Genomic DNA, 15,870 nt, shown 5'->3' with positions numbered 1-15,870 from the left:
AAAAATGTTTAAATAAAGTTCTGTTTTCACACCAAAAGAGCCCTGAGATTCGCTATGAGTTTATACAGTCTTCAAATGATCGGCCTTTTCAACTCATAGTTGAATAAGGCTTTCAACCTGCAGTCCATTTTAAACTTTTGATTCACAGAGTTTCCATTTACAGACTATACAAGCGCCAAATTAATGTTATAGAGGAAAACAATTAGTATTAACAAATTCAACTAAGTGTTCGCACTTAAGCTTTGCATTGATTGCTACAGTTCTTTTTTAGATACATTAGAACACTCAACTACGTTCGGCAATCGCAAATGATAGATGAGCGCAATACAGAGCACGACAAAGTAAAAAAAATAAACATAGCTAACAGATTAACAGAAAATAGCCGCGAAAACTTTGCAGATCTGCAGTCTCAAAAAGATAGTAAAAGAAACAGACCAAAAAAGAAACTTTGGATCTATTCTGTTTCGCAAGCTTAGTGAGCATAAATTTTTTATGACCCCCAGGCGCACGTGCTATTTTCTTACATAGTAATGTGCTATATAACACCATATAATTTGTAACTGGGGGTCATAAAAAACACTGGGGGGCCGGAACAGAATAGATCCGAAACTTCTTTTCATTAAAAGCTGAGATGTTATTTTTAATAAGAATTTGTCTAAATTACATTTGCTTCTATTAGCTACTCTAAAATAACCTTCAATAAGAGTGACGCACTCACTTGACTTTATCTCTTGAATTAAAGTACAGCAAAGTCAATTTCAGAGAGAGGAAGTCATTATAGAGAGTGAGGTAAGCCACGTGTTACCAAAAAAATAATCACGCGAATGAACAAAAAAACTCGCTCCACTGAGAAGCCAGAAATTACGTCACCACACATTTCATTTAAAATTGTGTTAACGAATGAACAAAAAGTAGATTTGAAAAAAATTGACATTAAGGTCGTAACAATTGACATTATAAGGTCGTAACAATCTTGACAATATAAGGTTGTAAAAATCTTGACGGCGAAATCAAAAACATAGCAGGACAAATCCTGGCGTACAATTCAAAGAATTTTGCATTGACAAAAAACAACTAGACCTAGAACGGACTATGAGCGAATTGGGAAAACCAGTTTAAAAAATCAGATAAAAAGAATTAAAAAACAAAATCAATGTTAAATTCGACAGGTGAACAAAAAACCACTAGCGAGAAATGAAAATTTGGTTGTTCAAACAAAAAATAGGCCTAGAATAAACTATGAATGGATCAAAGTGAAATTACCGCATGTGAACAAAAAACCACTAGCGAGGAAGCGGATTTTTGTTCAAACACCGTTTTCTCAATCTACTTTGAAATTAGAGCGAATAAATTTCACGCCGCAAAACCACTCGCTTTTTCGCTCGCTCCATTTCCTTTTTCGGCGTGACCAAAATCACTACTCCAATTTGACTTCAAAAATCATGAAAATGTGTGAACAGATATTAAAAAAGACAGCGCCCCAATACAATTCAAAATCTTTGAATTGTAAAAACAGCAGTTCAAGTCCTGACACAATTTAAAGACCTTTATTGACTGAACAAAAAAACAAGACCTAAAACGGACTATTGATGGATTAGGAGAACCAAAAAGAGAAACATACCCGGCAGATTGCCGGAAAACAGCCGCCGTTGATTCCAATAAGCATGATTGGGATTGAAAGAATAGAAGATATTGAAAAAAAAAGATTTTTGTACAAAAACATTTTTTAAGTCCGATTTATTTTGATGGCAGGCATTTCGTAGTTGAACATAGCGTACTTCTGTTTCTTAGAGAGAAGCTACAGGGGCTACTATCAATACCATTAAGCATTAGAGATGGTAACTAAGATGATTGGGATTGAAAGAATAGAAGATATTGAAAAAAAAAGATTTTTGTACAAAAACATTTTTTAAGTCCGATTTATTTTGATGGCTATTCGTAGTTGAACATATTTCTGTTTCTTAGAGAGAGGCTACAGGGTTACTATCAATACCAATAAGCATTAGAGATGGTAACTAAGACTTATAGGAACGATGTTCAAATAGCGGGCATCTAAAATTGGGCTTTATGGGTTTATCCCGTTTCTATTTCTGACTTCAATTTTTTATACCGACTCTGTTCATTTTGAATTGCTTTGCTGAGCAACTGATGTTCAAAATCACTTTTAGCAGAATGAGAGAACAGAGAAACTAGCCTAGAGAAGTCAAAAAGATTTCACGCAAAATGTTGAAAAAGCGCCAAAATGAGGTAAAGCGAAACATTTTTTTATTCGACGAAGTAAAAAAAAAATAGGAGCGCTATAATAGCCGGCTGAGAAGATGAGGGCGGCTATTAAAAATCAAATAAGTCAAAAAAAGTAAAAATCAGTGTAAAATGCCGCATGTGAACAAAAACCCCACCAGGGAGAAAGCGAACTTTTGTTCAAAAAACGTTTTCTCACTCTGCTTTGAAAATCCGAACAAATCCTCAAAAAAAGACAGACACCCAATACAACTCAAATCAATTAATAGCCCCAGCTATCGCTTTGCGGCTATTAAAAAAATCGCAGCGGCAACTTTCCCAGCAGAGGAAAAAAATATGGTTGCCGCAAAGTTCTATATCTTGAAAAAGCTAGTGCTTTGATACTAATTCTGAGGTTCAAAAAATGATCAGAAATATGGTTTCATAATGACTACCAACTTACAAACCAACCGAAGTCACGCATCTTGCTCTTGAACAACTGCAGGGTTGATGGCAATACCCCACACACGTTTATGGAGGCTGGGTAATCCGAAATTTCAACAAAAGTTGTTTACAAATTTATGCCTTCTCGGCAGTTTTGAATTCAACGTACATCCAAGAAAAGGAAAACTCTCACCGGAGAAAACAATGATCGAAACCAAAGTAAGTCATGAGCGCATGCGCTGGAGCTTTTAAAAAACCAAACGAATGTTCCACTTGAATTGGAGAGAGAGACCAAGAGGACCCAAATAATTGGTATTGACTTTAACTGAGAAGAATCAGAAAGCTCCCATTCAATAATTAAGCAATTATTCCCAATTTAGTCTCCAATAGAAATGAACTAAATGCAACATTTTAAATGCCCTAAATACTCGGACAATCCATGAAAATTCAATCTTACCGGCATCTTTGTTGGATGTTGCGAAGTCGTCTTTAGCAACTTTTAGCGCTGTTCGTGGAAAAGTGCTCTCTAGCCATTTAGTCAAGAGATTTATTTCATTTTTGCTTGTCACAAACACAAGAATTCCTCCCTTCGGCAGTGTTCTGTGTAGTTTGCAAGTTCTTTTGTAGGCCTCTTTTAGATACTCGTTTTCAGCGGGAGTTTTCTTCTGAAAATGTGCTGTAACTGGATGCTGTCTAGCTTCCACTTTCACAATAGGCGGTGGTTTCTTAAACAGCAACTTATTATCCGTGAAATCTTGAGTTCTTAAGGTAGCAGACATTATCACAATCTTCAACGGCTTCAGATTGCGTTTTTTCCTTAGCGGAGCAATTCGAGATACCAATCCTATGAGAATATCAGTGAATTCACTTCGCTCATGCGCCTCATCAAGTATCAAAACTGAATACTTTTCGAGAAGAAAATCTTGTTGAGCTTCTCGTAATAATACACCATCGGTCATAAATTTGATCTTAGTGTCCGGTGTGCAGTTAGACTCAAATCTTATGCTGTAAGAGACAACTGACGTTGGGAGATTCAATTCTTTGGCCACACGTTGGCTCATTGACACTGCTGCCACGCGACGAGGCTCGGTTACACCTGAACAGAGCAATAAAAACCTGCAACGAAACGCACCTCAATATGGGTAACACTCGATTTACTGTTCTACAAACCACGGTCTCACTGTGAATTTGTGGAATTTCTGGAACCAAAACTTACTAATTATGTTTCAATAAACGTTGATATGTTTGATGCTATAAACTGTTGTTCATTTCCAAAAAGCTCATTTTAATCATCAGAGAATAATGCAAAGTTTTTCAATTGAAGACTATTGAAGATATTGTGCTAATTTTGTCGTATTGTTATTACTGTCTTGGTTCCGACTTGTTTCTCATTGACATCAGGATTTGGAAAGATGGAACATAGCTAGAAGATCGCCAGAAAATGATTGTCATAGTTTCGTTGATCTGATGTCTCAAATAGATAAACATAGCCGGCAGATTGCCGGAAAATAGCCGCGATAGACGCTTGTGGACTTCCATGAATTGAAACAACTAAAGAAATAAGATAGACAGATCGACCAGCGGTCCTTTAATAGACCACTAGACTTTTTAGGTTAGATTCGGACTGTCAATTTTATGACACATACGGTCTATAAGGAGAGCTTTTTCAAAATTGATATTCGAAATCAAAAACTCTCAAGATTAATATTCAAGAATTAGGGCATATAAGTTTGCAACTACTTAGATGCACACTATTGATCTTTAATAAAAATGTTCATAAAATTTAAAGTTCCATAAGTGAGTTCAGAAGTCATTTTTTGAGTGAGGTAAGTCACGCAATTTACCTAAAAGCAGAAATGACGTCAAGCACACAAATTTTAATTGCAAAGCAATAGAAGTCACTGAAGTCAATTCCAAGAAGTCAGGTCGGAGGAATCATCGATGGAGACGACGAATTAAAAAACATAGCCGGACAAGTCCTGAAATACAATTCAAAGAATTGAATGAAAAACTCAGACGTACTCTACCTGACCAGCAGATCAATCGAACAATGCCAGCCACAAAAGAAAATCATCTAAAAAAGTGAGAAACTAAAAGAATCAAAACTAAACAAAAATATACTCATTGCTAAAGCTCTTGAAGCTTTAAAACCTAAGGCAAAATTTTTTCCCTTTAAAATTACCTATTTCTAAAATATGTACAAATTGTACCAATTTTTGTTTCCGAAATCGGTCCAGTATTATATCTGCAAGACCTGAAAAACATTCATTGGCCCTTGAAGATCGATTAACTCGAAAATGAACAAAAAACTTGGAAAAAGAAATCAATTGCAAATTAAAAAGAAAATGTTGCCGAAAATCGTGATATAAACATCTTCAGAATTATTTAGTAACCCAATTCCAAGCTTTAAAAAACTCATTGGCTCATAGATGGATAGGCAATAATTTTTTGGAGAAAATTCAAACTTCAAAAAACAAAAATTTGTTCCATTAAAATGTTGAAAGCCATTCAATTGCCCCCTAGCAACTGTTTAATAACATACTATCAAACCTTGGATGAGTTTACCTGGATACTGAGGCAAGAAAAAATTAAATAAAATACAATTTTGAAAAAACTTGAAAAAACATCGCAACTTTTATCAAAAAACTTCTAAAAGTCGAAAGGTTAAACTGTTGAAAACAAATCTATTGAAACTAAAAACCATGCAGTAAATTTTTATCAGAACGTGGAATGTTTTCTCGCACTTGAGAATGGACGAATATCAAAAACTGACAAAAACTTTAGGAAGCCTTAAAAAATTTTAAGGCTTCCTAAAGTTCCAAAAAATGCTAAAGTTCGAGACATTAAAATGCAAAAACCAAAAAAAATGACAAAATTTTCAAAAACCTGAAAAAAATGCGAATTTTTGTCAAAAAAAGCTAAAATTTGTGATATTCAAAAATTGAAACCTATTCCATGTTGACTTAAAATTTTTCAGCAACTTATTATCCAACCCCTGATGAGGTTTTCTGGCCCTGGAACTCGAACAACTTGAATAATGACAATAAATGTAAAAAAGAATATGAAAAAAATTGCAAATTTTTTCAAAAAATGCAAAAATTCATGATGGCAAAATATTGAAAACCATTCCATTACCACTAAAAACTATGCAGTAATCTATCATCAAACCCTAGAGGAGGTTTCTTGACACATAGGGCTAAAAAGACTCAAAAAGTGACAGCATTTTTCAAATAACCTGAAAAAAAAATTGCAAAAATTAGTATCATTTTGCGTGTTTGTAGTACTCAAACATATAGCTCATAAAATGGTCATAACAAGCAATTTTCTCGCAGAAGGCCTTCATCAACTTTGAAAAACTTCAACCTAAGACTAATCAAAACAAAAAATCACAAAAACCATGAAAAATTGCACCATTTTGAGCTCAGAAACTCCTAAAAATGACCTTTTAACCTTAAATTAAGGCCATCCCAGCAGCTGCACCACAACAAGCATTTGAAGGACTACTAAAGCCCACCCTGGGCCTCTAATGAAACTTAATGCCCGCTGGGCTTTACCTGTTTATCCCGTTTTGAAAGATCAAGGTCATTGAAAAATGTGTGAACAAATCTTAAAAAAAAACACAGCGCACCAATACAATTCAAATTCTTTGAATTGTAAAAAACATAGCAGGACAAGTCCTGACGTACAAGAATTTTCACTGACTAAACAGAAAACTATACCTAGAACGGACTATGAAAGGATTGGGAAAACCATTTACAAAAAATCAGATTTACAAAAAATCGAAAAAACAGTAAAAATTAAAGTGAAATTGCCGCATGTGAACAAAAAACCACTAGCGAGAAAGCGAATTTTTGTTCAAACACCGTTTTCTCACTCTGCTTTAAATTTAGAGCGAAAAAATTTCACGCCGCAAAACCACTCGCTTTTTCGCTCCACTTCCTGTTTCGGCGTGAACAACATCACTACTCCAATTTGACTTCAAACATCATGAAAATGTGTGAACTGATCTTAAAAAAAGACAGCGCCCCAATAAATTCAAATTCTTTGAATTGTAAAATACCACGATGTCTCCAATAATAGCCGCTATCGCTTCTTATGGCTATCAATAAATTAAATGTTATATTTTGATTAGGAGTCTCTAACTTATTGCTGCTTCTATTAGCTGCTCTCAAATAACTCTCAATTATAAACTCAGTAGAAATTAAATGAAGTTAAGCAAATTCATCTTTAAAGAGAGGAAAATCATTTTTAAGACCAAAAACTTGAATGCGAATGAAAAACTCGCTCAACAATAAAAGAGAAAAACGACGTCGTGTAGGCAATTCAAAATTGCATAAATGAACGAAAAATGGATTTGAAATCATCGTGAGGTCATATGGTCGTAACAGAAAACTCAAATACAAAAAAAATACTATAGAAGGTCAATAATAACTCGCTATCGCAGCCATTAGTAATCTTTTAAAAAGGCATATCAGGACAAAACCCGAATAAAATCACAAACCAAAACATGGAAATCCTTAACCTAACCAGCCGCCCGATTTCACATTAGCCACCAAGCAGACCGAAAAAATATACAATTTAGAGAAATGGATTTTGGACAAAAATCGATTTCAATTAGCATGAACCCGCAAACCCTTAATTTTAGAACACTCGAAGGAAGCGGGAGTAAAACAGTCCTCAGTTGAGTTTGCGAAAATTGTCATCAGTTTTTAGAACGGTTTTAAAAACGGGCTTAAAAAGCTAATTTGGCGCTATTTTTCATGAAAGGTTGAATTTTCACAAATCAATCAAAATTTCAGCCAAAAAAAGGATGAAGCAATTCAGCAATCTTATCTTCATGTCCGGCCCTGGCCCGCTTCATGTTATTTGCAGTCAAAAATAGACGATTTTGATACCAAATTCACGAAATTTGGCAACATTTTAAACCTCGATAACTCTTAATTGGAAACAACCTATCAGACACAAATTTCGAGCAAACAAATTGATCAGTCACATATTACTGAACGAGAAAACGCGCCAATTATATATTAGGAACAGTTTAGTCTTACCTATTATGCCATTCTGACAGTATCCAGCCTCGTACAAAAACTGAGGAACTTGGGTCGTCTTTCCACTGCCAGTCGCACCACACACTATGCACACAGTATTTGTTGACACCGCCTCAAGAACATTGTGTTCCTCGGATATAATCGGCAGTCCACTTCGCGTTCGATTTACCTCCTCCGATCGTACGACTTGAACCCGTTTCAAACCAGTCACAACTTCGGGTCCAGTTGGAAATGGTAATGGCTCCAAATCCTCGTTATCGTCTCGCTTCAGTGAAATGTCCTTTTTCAATTTTTCAACAGCAGGATGATCATTTGTATCATTAAAATTAGCTAAGCACTGTTCCGACATCAGCATCTCATTTCCAGAATTTTCAACTTGCATGTCTAAACAGTAAAAAAAAACCAAAAGTTAATTGTCAATAATTGTCATGTAACCAACTAAGCCTACTGCCAAAGTTTTAGGAGACACTAGCCGTCCAATTCCGAGATTTACCCGAGGCAATTATAAATTTCTTCGACCGATGAATCAAAATTAAAGCACAGTTTCTGCCCATTTGATGCATTTTTAAATCCAAAACACCTGAGTACTGATTAGTCGCTGTCTCTCAGCGGACTGTGGTTTACATGAAAAAATACTTAACGATATATCTTCTACTCAAAGAGCTCTCAAATTTTACCAATACACACCAAATTACACCTTTTGATAATATTTTCAGAACAGTTGTAGGTTTATTTTACGTCAGCCTAGTTAGCGTACTTTAGCTGTTACATAATCAATTTCACAACCTGCCACGGAGAATTCGGACCCCGACGAGTCACTTTCATTTTCCACGTGATCTTTAGTCGAATCACTGGGCATGGCCCAATCTTTTTTCTTCTTTTTGGGCCGTTCTCCTAACGTTGTGATGCTACGGAGACTTCCTAATTCAAGCTGAGGAAGGCCATGCAGCTTCTCCAATACAGATGATCGATTTGCTTTTTTCATTCGTCTGGCAAGAATCAGCTCAAGTTTCTTCCGTTTGCGCTTGCTCAACTTCGATTGGGCAGGCTTCTCCTTTTTCTTGGAATTTCTGGGTTTCTTTGATGTAATCAAAACATTTGTATCAAGGCTGTTTACCGTGCCATCCTTGTCAGCCTCCATTTTTGGTTTCATATCTTAATCAATGTGAATCATTCCAAGAGTGACGAGTACTACTAGCGTCCTTTTTTAGAATTGCTAATCACAAACCTGATTAGAATGTGATCAGAATGTAAAAAACATAGCAGGACAAGTCCTGACGTACAATTAAAAGAATTTTCACTGACTAAACAGAAAACTATACCTAGAACGGACTATGAAAGGATTGGGAAAACCATTTACAAAAAATCCGATTTAAAAAATCGAAAAAACAGTAAAAATTAAAGTGAAATTGCCGCATGTGAACAAAAAACCACTAGCGAGAAAGCGAATTTTTGTTCAAACACCGTTTTCTCACTCTGCTTTAAATTTAGAGCGAAAAAATTTCACGCCGCAAAACCACTCGCTTTTTCGCTCCACTTCCTGTTTCGGCGTGAACAACATCACTACTCCAATTTGACTTCAAACATCATGAAAATGTGTGAACTGATCTTAAAAAAAGACAGCGCCCCAATAAATTCAAATTCTTTGAATTGTAAAAAACCACGATGTCTCCAATAATAGCCGCTATCGCTTCTTATGGCTATCAATAAATTAAATGTTATATTTTGATTAGGAGTCTCTAACTTATTGCTGCTTCTATTAGCTGCTCTCAAATAACTCTCAATTATAAACTCAGTAGAAATTAAATGAAGTTAAGCAAATTCATCTTTAAAGAGAGGAAAATCATTTTTAAGACCAAAAACTTGAATGCGAATGAAAAACTCGCTCAACAATAAAAGAGAAAAACGACGTCGTGTAGGCAATTCAAAATTGCATAAATGAACGAAAAATGGATTTGAAATCATCGTGAGGTCATATGGTCGTAACAGAAAACTCAAATACAAAAAAAATACTATAAAAGGTCAATAATAACTCGCTATCGCAGCCATTAGTAATCTTTTAAAAAGGCATATCAGGAAAAAACCCGAATAAAATCACAAACCAAAACATGGAAATCCTTAACCTAACCAGCCGCCCGATTTCACATTAGCCACCAAGCAGACCGAAAAAATATACAATTTAGAGAAATGGATTTTGGACAAAAATCGATTTCAATTAGCATGAACCCGCAAACCCTTAATTTTGGAACACTCGAAGGAAGCGGGAGTAAAACAGTCCTCAGTTGAGTTTGCGAAAATTGTCATCAGTTTTTAGAACGGTTTTAAAAACGGGCTTAAAAAGCTAATTTGGCGCTATTTTTCATGAAAGGTTGAATTTTCACAAATCAATCAAAATTTCAGCCAAAAAAAGGATGAAGCAATTCAGCAATCTTATCTTCATGCCCGGCCCTGGCCCGCTTCATGTTATTTGCAGTCAAAAATAGACGATTTTGATACCAAATTCACGAAATTTGGCAACATTTTAAACCTCGATAACTCTTAATTGGAAACAACCTATCAGACACAAATTTCGAGCAAACAAATTGATCAGTCACATATTACTGAACGAGAAAACGCGCCAATTATATATTAGGAACAGTTTAGTCTTACCTATTATGCCATTCTGACAGTATCCAGCCTCGTACAAAAACTGAGGAACTTGGGTCGTCTTTCCACTGCCAGTCGCACCACACACTATGCACACAGTATTTGTTGACACCGCCTCAAGAACATTGTGTTCCTCGGATATAATCGGCAGTCCACTTCGCGTTCGATTTACCTCCTCCGATCGTACGACTTGAACCCGTTTCAAACCAGTCACAACTTCGGGTCCAGTTGGAAATGGTAATGGCTCCAAATCCTCGTTATCGTCTCGCTTCAGTGAAATGTCCTTTTTCAATTTTTCAACAGCAGGATGATCATTTGTATCATTAAAATTAGCTAAGCACTGTTCCGACATCAGCATCTCATTTCCAGAATTTTCAACTTGCATGTCTAAACAGTAAAAAAAAAACCAAAAGTTAATTGTCAATAATTGTCATGTAACCAACTAAGCCTACTGCCAAAGTTTTAGGAGACACTAGCCGTCCAATTCCGAGATTTACCCGAGGCAATTATAAATTTCTTCGACCGATGAATCAAAATTAAAGCACAGTTTCTGCCCATTTGATGCATTTTTAAATCCAAAACACCTGAGTACTGATTAGTCGCTGTCTCTCAGCGGACTGTGGTTTACATGAAAAAATACTTAACGATATATCTTCTACTCAAAGAGCTCTCAAATTTTACCAATACACACCAAATTACACCTTTTGATAATATTTTCAGAACAGTTGTAGGTTTATTTTACGTCAGCCTAGTTAGCGTACTTTAGCTGTTACATAATCAATTTCACAACCTGCCACGGAGAATTCGGACCCCGACGAGTCACTTTCACTTTCCACGTGATCTTTAGTCGAATCACTGGGCATGGCCCAATCTTTTTTCTTCTTTTTGGGCCGTTCTCCTAACGTTGTGATGCTACGGAGACTTCCTAATTCAAGCTGAGGAAGGCCATGCAGCTTCTCCAATACAGATGATCGATTTGCTTTTTTCATTCGTCTGGCAAGAATCAGCTCAAGTTTCTTCCGTTTGCGCTTGCTCAACTTCGATTGGGCAGGCTTCTCCTTTTTCTTGGAATTTCTGGGTTTCTTTGATGTAATCAAAACATTTGTATCAAGGCTGTTTAACGTGCCATCCTTGTCAGCCTCCATTTTTGGTTTCATATCTTAATCAATGTGAATCATTCCAAGAGTGACGAGTACTACTAGCGTCCTTTTTTAGAATTGCTAATCACAAACCTGATTAGAATCTTTTGGACCACAATTTTAATACAAATATATTGATTTCAGACAACCTTATCGAGCATAAACACTCAGACTACAAAACAGAACTTGGAAAATATTTCGTATCTATTAATAGAATGAACTCAATTCTGATTGGTCAAAAATGTAAATAAAAAGAATAAATAAGAAATGCAGCGCAAAAATTAGAATTCATCGTAGAACTGATGTTTTTACTACTCAGTACTATTCATCATCCTCAGAACTTTTTAAGTTTTCTCATCTCAGCAAAATACAGGACGCTTACAAACCTAAACACTTAAAGAAATATACTAAAAAAGAACCATAAAACATCATCGGGAATTTAACATTAGGAGGAACCCTCCTAGAAGAGCAAGCATTTTGATAATTGCCACGCCTCACCTCTTAAAAGACGATAAAACGCTATAATTTTATTAAAAGAAAAAACCTACATTCAACAATCGCAAAGAACCGAACAGGGACCAGTCAAATAATAAATTACTGGTTAATTAGTAAGTTATACAGGTTAACTAATAGTAGTACAGAAATTAGGGCGAAATTTTACCCGTTTTAAAATTTCAATTGAGACATTTTACCCGTTTTACCAAAATGAGATGAGGTTAATGAAGTCAGAAGTCAGCTCCATAGAAATTTACATACACCCTTGAATTTTTTCTTCCTGAAGACAACTCATTAGTTTTTTGCACTAATCAGAAGACATTCATTATCTTAATTGGAAGGGACTATTCGGCACTCTTATCTGGGACTTTTTTTAGTATTCTTCAACTGGTGAGACCAATCCAATATTTTCCAAATTAACAATTGTTTCACTCTCAGGTCTTTTTTAGGTCAAAGTTTTGAGTTGTTTTTTCTCACCGTTTTTTTGCAGAATGAGTCACTAGTGTATTATAACCAAGCCCAGTGTATCCAGCGACAAAATGGAAGCGGCTGTTCTAACGAAATGGAACAAAGATAAACTCATTCAAGAAATTCTTAAACTAAGAGAGAACAAAAGATCAACACTCGATACTAGTAACTTGCAACAGGATGAAATAACAGAACTAAAAAAAGACTTAGAAAAAAACAAGCAAGCAAATAGAGAACTCTAAACAGCTCTAGACCACAGTAAATCCCTATATGACCAAGTGATGTCAGAAATTGTTTTTTTGTGAGGACAAAATGAGAAAATGTCGACAAAAATTATTGATGGCAACAAAGACAAAGAAACTTAACAAGTTTATGCCAACAACAGACAGTTTATTCCGAAGTTTGTCACGATTTACTAAACATCTTGTCATATCAGACAGCACGTATAAATTTGTTAAACAGGGTGATATAAGTAATGAAACTGCAATACATTCATACCCTTTGGCAACAATAAGTGTTGCTAATAACATTATTGATTCTTATTCGGCTGGAACAAAACCTGAAAGCCTTGTTTTTCATTTGGGACACAATGCAATTGACCAAGGTACTGATGGAAAAAGGGCAGCGGAGCAAATGGGTGACTTAGTCAGTAGGTGTTTAACTAAATTCAAGCCCCATAAGGTTGCTATATGCCTAATTCCACATGTTAAAAATGGACTATACGGACGGGACTCGAACTACAAAGAAATTGATGCTTATAACCAAGAATTCAACAGCCTTGCTGGCCAAATTAGAGGCGAATTCCAGTGGTCAAATGTATACGTCCTCAATTATGGTCTTGAGGCAAACGATATCAGACAAGATGGTGTACACCCAATTATATATGGAATTCAAAAAATGGTTACAACTTTGCGGAAACATATGAAAAACATTGGCTACAACTGTTCATCAAACGATATATCATTGAAACAAATGCGTCCTAAACAGCAAAAGGGAAATTTTTTGGCATTCAAAAGGGGATGGAATAACTTCAATAGTCCAAATGAGTTCTGATACATTTGGGTGACTTAAATCTTAGTTCTTTAATAGAAACGTTGAATGTTTCTTTTGAAGAAAAAATCTGTTTTGTTTGTGATTTTAATAATAGGCTTTGTTTGTATAGGGAAGGGGAAGTAGCCTTTTTCAAAAGTCACTCAAATCATACTAAAAAACCAAAATTTAATTTTTTTCAGATTTATTATAATAATTTGTTTTCACTAGGGTTCGGTTTCACAATATTACGTATTTATTATCCGTCATATCAATTATTCTGCAAAAAAGTGGTGATATTGAAAAAACCCTGGCCCAGCTCGAATAGAAAAATTGAAAACATTAGACCAGTACTACAAAGAAAAAAACAGAACAGACGATAATCTCAAGTTCTGGTACATGAATTGTAGAAGCCTAAATAATAAATACGAAAAGTAATCAAATTTTTTGACAACTCTCGATCAGTTGTATTTCCTAGCTGTTACCGAAACATGGATTAAAGAGAACAATACTATTCCAGATTCTTTTTTGAGCAGTAGTCATCAATTTATTCACCAGCCGAGATCATCATCGACTGAAGTGGAAAGAGGGGGAGGTGTAGGTATATGGATACCCAAGAAGTTTTCAATCAAAATAAGAAATGACTTGAACACCATCAACTGGAGTTTTTTTGAATCACTATGGATAGAAGTAACTGAGCCTCTGAAAGAAAAACTGCTCATAAATGTGGCGTATTGTTCAAACGTAAACCTTTCAAAATTCTTCCTTGATGAAATGACATCAGAAATTTCAAATGTTTACTCTAGGACTGACAATCTAATCCTGTTTGGAGATTAAAACATAAATATACTTAAAGAAACTGGGAAACAATTACTAAACAACTTTACATGAAAAAATACTTAACGATATATCTTCTACTCAAAGAGCTCTCAGATTTTACCAATACACACCAAATTACACCTTTTGATAATATTTTCAGAACAGTTGTAGGTTTATTTTACGTCAGCCTAGTTAGCGTACTTTAGCTGTTACATAATCAATTTCACAACCTGCCACGGAGAATTCGGACCCCGACGAGTCACTTTCACTTTCCACGTGATCTTTAGTCGAATCACTGGGCATGGCCCAATCTTTTTTCTTCTTTTTGGGCCGTTCTCCTAACGTTGTGATGCTACGGAGACTTCCTGATTCAAGCCGAGGAAGGCCATGCAGCTTCTCCAATACAGATGATCGATTTGCTTTTTTCATTCGTCTGGCAAGAATCAGCTCAAGTTTCTTCCGTTTGCGCTTGCTCAACTTCGATTGGGCAGGCTTCTCCTTTTTCTTGGAATTTTTGGGTTTCTTTGATGTAATCAAAACATTTGTATCAAGGCTGTTTACCGTGCCATCCTTGTCAGCCTCCATTTTTGGTTTCATCTCTTAATCAATGTGAATCATTCCAAGAGTGACGAGTACTACTAGCGTCCTTTTTTTGAATTGCTAATCACAAACCTGATTAGAATGTGATCAGAATGTAAAAAACATAGCAGGACAAGTCCTGACGTACAATTAAAAGAATTTTCACTGACTAAACAGAAAACTATACCTAGAACGGACTATGAAAGGATTGGGAAAAACCTTTACAAAAAATCCGATTTAAAAAATCGAAAAAACCGTAAAAATTAAAATGAAATTGCCGCATGTGAACAAAAAACCACTAGAGAGAAAGCGAATTTTTGTTCAAACACCGTTTTCTCACTCTGCTTTAAATTTAGAGCGAAAAAATTTCACGCCGCAAAACCACTCGCTTTTTCGCTCCACTTCCTGTTTCGGCGTGAACAACATCACTACTCCAATTTGACTTCAAACATCATGAAAATGTGTGAACTGATCTTAAAAAAAGACAGCGCCCCAATAAATTCAAATTCTTTGAATTGTAAAATACCACGATGTCTCCAATAATAGCCGCTATCGCTTCTTATGGCTATCAATAAATTAAATGTTATATTTTGATTAGGAGTCTCTAACTTATTGCTGCTTCTATTAGCTGCTCTCAAATAACTCTCAATTATAAACTCAGTAGAAATTAAATGAAGTTAAGCAAATTCATCTTTAAAGAGAGGAAAATAATTTTTAAGACCAAAAACTTGAATGCGAATGAAAAACTCGCTCAACAATAAAAGAGAAAAACGACGTCGTGTAGGCAATTCAAAATTGCATAAATGAACGAAAAATGGATTTGAAATCATCGTGAGGTCATATGGTCGTAACAGAAAACTCAAATACAAAAAAAATACTATAAAAGGTCAATAATAACTCGCTATCGCAGCCATTAGTAATCTTTTAAAAAGGCATATCAGGAAAAAACCCGAATAAAATCACAAACCAAAACATGGAAATCC

General features: G+C 35.4%; 3 protein-coding genes across 3 annotated transcripts in view; 1 reads left to right on the top strand and 2 right to left on the bottom strand.

Moving 5' to 3' along the window:
• LOC142334642 (putative ATP-dependent RNA helicase DHX37) overlaps nucleotides 1–8,931 on the bottom strand; it is a 43,723-nt gene extending 34,792 nt beyond the window's left edge. Inside the window, exons 1-3 of the mRNA XM_075382840.1 lie at nucleotides 8,499–8,931; nucleotides 7,713–8,096; nucleotides 3,122–3,760 (exon numbers count right to left, since the gene is read on the bottom strand). Coding sequence (XP_075238955.1) covers nucleotides 3,122–3,760; nucleotides 7,713–8,096; nucleotides 8,499–8,865 — 1,390 coding nt within the window. The 5' untranslated portion in view covers nucleotides 8,866–8,931. The remainder of the gene's footprint in view (nucleotides 1–3,121; nucleotides 3,761–7,712; nucleotides 8,097–8,498) is intronic.
• LOC142334647 (small ubiquitin-related modifier 2-like) overlaps nucleotides 1–15,870 on the top strand; it is a 442,392-nt gene that overhangs the window by 282,795 nt on the left and 143,727 nt on the right. The window lies entirely within an intron of this gene.
• Nucleotides 10,303–11,736, bottom strand: LOC142334977 (uncharacterized). The gene is made up of 2 exons (XM_075383304.1): nucleotides 11,149–11,736; nucleotides 10,303–10,745 (listed from the first exon to the last, which is right to left on the bottom strand). The coding sequence occupies exons 1-2, from the start codon at nucleotides 11,513–11,515 to the stop codon at nucleotides 10,303–10,305; spliced, it is 810 nt and encodes a 269-aa protein (XP_075239419.1). The 5' UTR covers nucleotides 11,516–11,736.

The sequence above is a fragment of the Convolutriloba macropyga genome, chromosome 2 (assembly GCF_964194025.1).
Source record: "Convolutriloba macropyga chromosome 2, txConMacr16.3, whole genome shotgun sequence".
NCBI lineage: Eukaryota > Metazoa > Xenacoelomorpha > Acoela > Convolutidae > Convolutriloba > Convolutriloba macropyga.
This window is presented reverse-complemented; position numbering and strand designations above follow the sequence as displayed.